This window comes from Mastomys coucha, unplaced genomic scaffold, assembly GCF_008632895.1.
Source record: "Mastomys coucha isolate ucsf_1 unplaced genomic scaffold, UCSF_Mcou_1 pScaffold6, whole genome shotgun sequence".
NCBI lineage: Eukaryota > Metazoa > Chordata > Mammalia > Rodentia > Muridae > Mastomys > Mastomys coucha.
The window spans coordinates 49,174,538-49,182,929 of NW_022196912.1; the positions used below are offsets into that span (position 1 = coordinate 49,174,538).

General features: G+C 37.7%; 1 protein-coding gene across 1 annotated transcript in view; it reads left to right on the forward strand.

Moving 5' to 3' along the window:
* The window catches only part of Twistnb (TWIST neighbor), a 13,488-nt gene extending 5,442 nt beyond the window's left edge, over positions 1–8,046 (forward strand). The window contains exons 3-4 of the mRNA XM_031356488.1: positions 4,906–5,114; positions 5,467–8,046. Coding sequence (XP_031212348.1) covers positions 4,906–5,114; positions 5,467–5,830 — 573 coding nt within the window. The 3' untranslated portion in view covers positions 5,831–8,046. The remainder of the gene's footprint in view (positions 1–4,905; positions 5,115–5,466) is intronic.
* The last annotated feature ends 346 nt before the right edge of the window (positions 8,047–8,392 follow it).

Sequence of the window (8,392 nt, forward strand, 5' to 3'; positions counted from 1 at the left end):
CTCAGAAATCTGCCTGCCTCTGCCTCCCAAGTGCTAGGATTAAAGGCGTGTGCCACCACCGCCCAGCTCTTTCACATTTTTTTAACATGCAGTTTTTGTATTAACCGTTTAGGTGGAATATTGAGTCATTTTCTTGTTGCTATAACAAAATACTTGACAGAAAAAGCTTGAAGGATGAAAGGTTTTATTTGGCTTCTGCTTTACTTGGCATCCTGCTGGCCAAGAAACAGAGAAAGGAACACTGGTGTCTGACTCAATTTCTACTTTTCTCTTACTCTCTCTGGGCCCCAGCCTTGGTTCTTTCGCAGCTGTGTTAATCCTCTTTGGAAACTGTCTCATAGACACACCCACTAGTGTGCCATAGTCTACTAGGTAATTCTAAACCCTATCAAGCTTTGAGAGTGCCTAGCCATTGCAGATAGATCATTGAAAGTGTGGTTTGGATTTCTCTTGTGGCTAAATATTTATTGGTTACTTCTACTTCTTTTGAGGTGCGTTTAGTCAGATCATTTGCCCATTTTTAATTGACTTACTTTTTTTCTTTATATTCTTGATACTAACTCTGACATTTGTTCTGTACTTCCATTCAGACTCCTCAAAGAAAAAGAATACACACACACACACACACACACTCTTACTTTAAGTGGTTCTCTTTATTCCCCTTTACATTCAGCTTTGGATAATCTTATTTTATTCCTTCTTCTTTTATTTATCTCTAAAGATTGATGGTTTACTATGTTGATCTTACTCGATTCTGTTATTTGTCTTGTGTGACTAATGCAGTGACAGGTACTCTGACACACTATCTTTTATGTATTCGGAATGTTTTGTATGTCCACTGTTTGCATGTAATGCCTACAGAGGCCAGAAGAGGGCCTCAGATGCCCTGGACAGATTGTGAGCTGCCATGAGTGCTGAGACTCAAACTCAGGTGCCTGGGAGACCAGGCAGTGCTCCTAACCACTGAGCCTGCCCTCCAGGCCTAGATATTGTCTTGATGGTAGTGTTCTTTTTCCATTTTGGGTTGTAGGACTCACATAAGCATATTTATTTTTAAGGCTGGCTGATAAATCACAAATGCTCTTAGGTTTTGCTTATCTTAGAAAATCATTGTTTCTTATTTCATAGAAAAGCCTTGCTATTAGTATATAATAGTCATGATTGATAGTTACTTTATTCTAGGGATCGAAGCTTGTTATCCTCTACCTACTTGGCCTACTGGATTATTTTCCTGGTTTTCTGAGTTTGTTTGTTTGTTTCTTTTCCTGATAAATTTGCTACTAATCTAAACAGGTTACTTTTAGGAGATTTTTCTCTGAAAAATTTGAAAATTCTTTGTCCTATATTTTTGAAATTTTAGTTGTAAATGGTGAAGAATTTTCTGATTTTGCTATTTGAGAGTTCTGTAAATTTCTTGCACATGATTGTGTAGTTTTTTCTTTGCTGTAATTTTACTGAATAGATTTTTCTTTGCCCTTAATTTACCTCTCCTTCGAGAACACCATTTGTGTAGTTATTGTTTTTTTTCATGGTGTTTCAAAGATCTTATTTTTTTTTTTTTTATTTTTTTATTTTTTATTTTTTGGTATTTTTTGAGATAGGGTCTCTCTGTGTAGCCTTGGCTGTCCTGGAACTCACTCTGTAGACCAGGCTGGCCTTGAACTCAGAAATCTGCCTGCCTCTGCCTCCCAAGTGCTGGGATTAAAGGAGTGCACCACCACCAGCCAGCTGTTTCAAAGATCTTAATTACTGTTCTAATTCTTTCCCCACTCATACTTTTTTTTTGAATGTGATAATTCAAAAGAATTCTGTTCAAACGTTGTAGTCATTTCTTCCATTTGATCTAGTCTGCTAAGGGGTTTAACTGAAGTTTCTAAAAATAATTACTATATTTGAGAACTTTATATACTTTAGTTTGATTATATTCATTTCATCCTCGTAATCCTCCCAGCTCTTCCCTCTCCCACCCGACTTCACATTATCTCTTTAAGTCCAATTTGTGTTGGCTGACTACCCCTGGACATAGGGTCTGTCTGTGAATGTGGTTGGTATACCAGGTATCACACCATTAAAGAGAACTGACTTTCCCTCTCCACTAGCAGTCAAATGCCAATGGCTCCTTAGCCGGGGTGGGACTTTGTGCCTGTCACCCCTCCTCCATGCTGGGATTTTGTTATGCTTGGGTTTGTCTAGGTCTTGTCCATGCTGTTGTGCAATAGGCTTTTCTTGAGATGGCTTCTCACTCCAGGTAGGAACCCTATGACAGACCAAGGTGTGAATATAACTAAAGTCCAACTTGGTTAACCAATGAGTATTACTAGGGTTACTTACAGGAACACTACAAATTTTTGCCTGGCTCTAGCCAGATTCACTGTAGGTGGATCTGCCCCAGGCTCTTAAGTCATATTTGCAGCCATTAGAGCCATCAAGCTACATTATACCATGAGTCCACGGCCAACATTTTTGTAGGTATTGCTGTAGTGGATTCTTGACCTAGCATTGCCAGAACCAGCCACAGGTGATGCTATCTGTCTTTTGTACAAGCCCAGTAGATGGACCTCATGTATGTTCCTGTCACTAGAGCTGGTCTGTGTGGTCTGTGCATAGGCTGCCTCCCCGCCCCCCCCAGGGACGGTTGGGTTGTGTAAGCATTAGCTTTCTGCTCTTCAGTGCTTACTACTACCTTTGGCTTTCCCAGCAAATAGGGTTTTGTATCATTCTGTCAGTGTTAGTGAAGGCAGTTCTTCACCAACTGTACTGATACTAAGATGGCTTGTACCTGAACTTCAGCACTACAAGGACCTACACAATTTCAGTGGTACACTGAAGTGTGCATGGTAGCCAGAGGTAATACAAATCAACAAAACACAAGTCTTACAGAGGGGCACAATTCTCTGTTCTAGAGATTCATCTCTAAGCACTATCCTGGCAGTAGCTGTGCCACCTTACATTAAGAGGCAAGTGGTCCACTGGACAGCGTAGCTGGTGCTAAGTGGGATCTTGCAGCTAAGTCTGACAGCTACAGGCACTTGCAGTTACAGGAGAATGGGAGTTCCCCAAGCCAATGTCAACTGAAGTAGCTGAGACTCAGGTCCGTGTACCAGGTGTGCAGGTCTTCTGTTGCAGGCTGGTGTCAGTAGACTTGCTGTGCGTTATGTTCTGCAACACTGGTTTATTGCAGCAGGCCTATCACTGGGTCTGAGATAGCCCTGTGCCTCCTTTAATGTTTGCTCCTCGTTTTTGCTGAAGTTGGAAGAGTACTTAGTGGTGAAACTTACTTTTTGCTGCCCATCTGGCACAATTTCAGCAATTCACTGCTGGGGGTACTAGCCCGACAGTAGGGATTTGTGGGACTTTGCCCAGCATTGAGCTTCACTATGGCAGACCTAGCACAACGTTTAAAGTAAGCATATGTAATGCTCTCTAAGCCGACATTTTTATTCTCATTCTGGTAGTCTGGTTTATGAATGGCTGTATGTAGGGAGAGATTGCCATCCTGCTCTGCCTTGCATATAGTTCAAAGCTTATGTTATGGTTTAGTCTTCATGTACACTCCTTAGGTTGTATTATGCTGTCTGTTTAGCATCATGCAGAATACTTTGACTGCCGTAGAATTTCCCTGTACACTGTCTCCTGATCATCACTGTTCACATTAGTTCTTGACAGCTATTGATCCTTTTGCTATCCTATAGTTTTACTTTTTCTAAGATGTTTGATACTTATTTTTAATTACACCTGTTTGTTGTGTGTGCTTGTGCATTCTATAGTGTGCACATACCACAGCATACACATGGAAGCCAGAGTACAACTTACAGAGTCAGTTTTCTTCCACATGGGTACTGGGGATCAACATGCAAGTGCTTGTATTGACTAAGCTATCTTAACTTGCCTTAATATTTACCTCATGACCCAAGTATTCAGATTAGCTTTCTTGCTTGGAAATATGCATTTAAGATTATTTTCTTTGTGTCTAAAACTTGATAGCTCTTTTTAAAAAAAAAATTCTGAAAAATGAATACCTCATTCTGTGGATGTACCATAGCTTGTTTTTTTTTAGAGACTATTAGAAGTTAAGGCTGACATTTAACTGATCATTGTAGATTCCTCCTATCATGACAGATAAGGGAGCTTTACATTCTGTAACAGTTTGTATTGCATGCATGCTTATATTATTTTACAGTTCTGTGCTTCAGAAAATGCGTCTTTAAAAAATATTTTAGGAAAATGCGTCTTTAAAAAATATTTTAGGGTTTTCATTCATATATTTCATGCACATTGGTTCCAAAGGAGACTAAAAATTAAATTCCATGAAAAGCTTTACTTTTTTAAGCATAAAAGTCACATAATAGTAAGTTTTTCAGAAGTAGTCAAGAATCTATGTTCTAGAGTGATAAAGAATAATTTGTTTCCTAATAGAACTATTTATATCATGTTAATATGAGCTAGTAAAAAAAGTGCTTGTGAGCTTTGAAATTCAGTCTGTTTATAGAAATATCAATATGAACCCAGTTGCACATGCTTCTTTTTGCTTTCTGCTTCTTACATAGAGCATATGCATATTACAGTGTATTCTCTGCTTGGTTTCAGCTATAGCATCATCTACTCCCCGCGCAGTTCTGCAATGGAGCCAAGGCTTTTTATGTCTCTCGTACCCCTACCCCACACTCCTCCCCCCTACACCCCTCTTCCTCCCAGCCTCACACCTTTCTACCTTTGTTTGTTTAAGTTTTCTAAAATTATGTTTTGTATGACGTGGTAATTTGTTAGATTTTTTTTAAAAGTTTTTAAAAACGTGCCATTAATGTGATATTTTCTCATTTGAAGATGGATTTCATGTTTATAAAGTTTGACTCACCTTTTAACTTTTTGGCTTTCTTCGTGATGCTGTGTTCTTTCTCTTTACAGGGCACAGTTAATAAAGTGTCTTCTAGCCATATTGGCTGTTTAGTACATGGATGCTTTAATGCCTCTATCCCTAAACCTGAGCACATGTCATATGAGGAGTGGCAAACATTGGAGATACATGTAGGGGATGAACTGGAATTTGATGTATTTCGCTTAGATTCAGATTCTGCTGGAGTATTCTGCATTCGAGGAAAACTAAATACCACAAGGTTAGTGTGTGATGATTGAAACGGTAGGTAGGAGATCTTGTTGCTCTCATATATACCGGAAGTAAGTATGTTTTCTTCTTCAAATGTCTTTTAGCTAGTTAGCCTGGGTTTAATGTTTCATACCTAAAAATTTCTTAACCATCTCTAAGTTTTGAAGTTGTGCTTGAGCTTCTGCAGAAATACAGAAATTGACATTTTAGTGGTCTGAGGATAACAATATAGAACATGTGGAATTAGAGCCACAGTAAACCAGCTTGTGCAGAGTCATCTTCTGTTGAAACAGTCATGACCTCAGTTTTCCTTTTCTTTTTGCTTATTACTGTTAATATTTTAAAAATCTGTTCATTTACAGTTTACAACTTAAGAGCTCTGTAGTTTCTGAAGATGTAGCGGAAACTGTCGTTGAAGAGGTGGTTGAAAAAATTCCAAAGAAGAAAAAGAAGAAAAAAGACAAAGACACAGAAACATGTGAAACAGTTGACAGTGGTGCAGCGGCAGCAGATGTTACAGATGTCACTCCAAAGGAAGAGACAGACGTACCGTGTAGTGATAATGTGAATGACTTCTTTGAGGAAGAGCCAAAGAAGAAGAAAAAGAAGAAGAAAAGGCACCAGGAAGAGCAGGACCCCATTTTCCAAGCCAGTGACTCCAGTGGCTACCAGAGTGACCATAAGAAGAAGAAGAAGAAAAGGAAGCACAGTGAAGAGACTGGCTGAGACACCTAGGAAGGGACAGTGACAGTCTTTTCTGTTGTTAACATAGTCGGGTACACAGATGAATAGATATCTTGAATGGTAGGAAATGCTAATGGGACGTTCACAAACAAATACTTGATTGGTAGGGTTTTGTACTGAAATCATACAACTGACTTTATACATTTTGTATAATACTAGTATTTTTAAAGTATTATTACAGTTCAGTGGAAAATGTTAACAAATGCTTTCACTCTTGACTCATATTGTTAATGCTCTACATAAAATTTTAGATTCTCAACATATGCCAAAGAACTTTATAATACTTTTTTTTCTGATAATAAATTTTGTCTTTAGAACATTTTTTCTAAAAGCTTAATACATTTACCAGGTTTAAATTTTCCTTAAACAGTATTTCTATTTTATTTAAAATGTATAGCTAAAAAAGATGATCTAGAACTCTTATATACCCTGTGGCTAACTGTTGAGTGTATGGTAGGCAGAAAACTCATTGTTCCCTCCCAGAGGGTGTGTGTGTGCATGTGTTCTTGAATTCTGAGACTGTAAAAACTAGGAAACTGCTAGTTTTTACTTTGTGTTTCATTAGTCTTTATTTCATTTCATTATATATGGATCATGAGCAAGATGAAGAAAGGATAAATATGGTTCTTGCTAGTTGAAAATCTCTACTAAGTTTTTAATGATTAGGGGTAGTCCCTAAATTTGCTTTGAGGAGGAGCTCCACAATCATTGCTTTTATTGATAAAAATGTGAATGTTAGTCTAACCAGAAGGTGGCAATGAGGATAAGCTGGTTGAGACTCATAATCAGTCCATAGCCAGGCATTTACAGGCACTTAATATCTGTAATGTATTTTATTGAGGCCAAAGGATAGAAAGTCAATCAAGATAGTGTAGTTCCTTCCTTCATGAAGCAACATGGGAGAAACACTTGTGTGCACACAGCCTAAGTGAGGACATAAAACAGTATTTGTAGCAAATACCATGAAGAAAACATTAACCACTCTTTAGTTAGTATCTGGAAATGTACAGGGGTAGGGTTGAACTTTCCATGTCAGTCATTGCTGTTGTTACTGACTGGCAGACAGTGTGATCATCAGCTTAATGTTTGATAAGGAGTGAATTTCGGCAACCATGTTTCTTGATTTAATCTATGGTATATAGAGCATCAGGAATGGCAGCAATTTAGTATGTACAGGTAGATATAATTGGCAGAGGAAAGGTATAAACCAGCATCTTGCACTCAGGATACTTGAAATATTTAGGTGGCTTTCAGTGTCTTCTTAAATCATGACTATTCCAAATTGACATGTGTTGTCTGTCAGTATAAAATATGAGATTTTAAATTAAAGATCTTAAAAAAAATACAAAGACTACCCCAATTCAGTTGTCTTTCCCTCCTCTTACCTCATCCCTCCTGTTCCCGTACCTACCCACTCCTCCCTCCAGCCACCCTTGATGTCTCTTAAAAAACTGGCTATAGACCTAAACAGAATTCTTGGCAGGAATTTCTAATGGAGGAGAAGCACTTAAAGAGATGTTCAGCATCCTTTGTCATCAAGGAATTGTAAATCAAAACAACTCTGAAATTCCATCTTACACCAACCAATCAAAATGGCTGAGATAAAAAACTCAAGCAACAGCTCATGCCAACGAGGATGTGGATCCAGGGGACTCCATTGCTGGTAGGAGTCCAAACTTGTTCAACTGCTTTGGAAGTTTCTCAGAAAACTGGGAATAGATCTACCTCAAGCCACAGCTCTGGGGCATATACCCAAAAGAACCTCTACTGTACCACAAAGACATTTGCTCAGCTGTGTTCATAGCAACTTTATTCATAATAGCTACAAACTGGAAACAACCCATATACTTCCATTGGAAGAATACATAAAGAAAGTATAGTTCATTTACACGATGGAATAGTACTCAGTTCTTAAAAACAATGACACTATGAAATTTGCTGGCAAATAGAACTAGAAAAGATCATCCTGAGTGATGTAACCCGGACCCAGAAAGATAAACATGGTACGTACTCACTTGCAAGTGGATTTTAGTCATGAAGTACAGGATAGCTGCTATAAACCACAGACCCAAAGAAGCTAAGTAGCAAGGAGGGCCTGAGGGGAGATTCTTGAATCTCATTAAGAAGGGGAAATAGAAAATTTAACTCTTTTTGCTTAACATTTTTGCTATGGTGATTTAAGTAAAATATTAATTTTAGCCTGTTTCCAATTTATTTTTTTTCTCAAAGGTTAAATAAGATTGTAGATGAGACTCTGTTACCTTAGTTTGGACAATGCTATTTAAATGAATATGTAAGTTGAAAGGGGTTGAACCTTGTTTTGTCAGGATTCGATGTAATATACCTAGAAAATGTTTAATATTTTAGGAGTTGAATTTATAATTATATTTAGCACAGTATGGTAAATCACATAATTCTAGCCTTCCATATACCAAGAAAACGTGAGATTTATCCATTGATAAAAAAAATATAAATTAGCAAATTACCTAAATTCTCACATTTTGCTTCAAACAATACTTTTTTTTTTTTTTTTTTTTTTTTTTT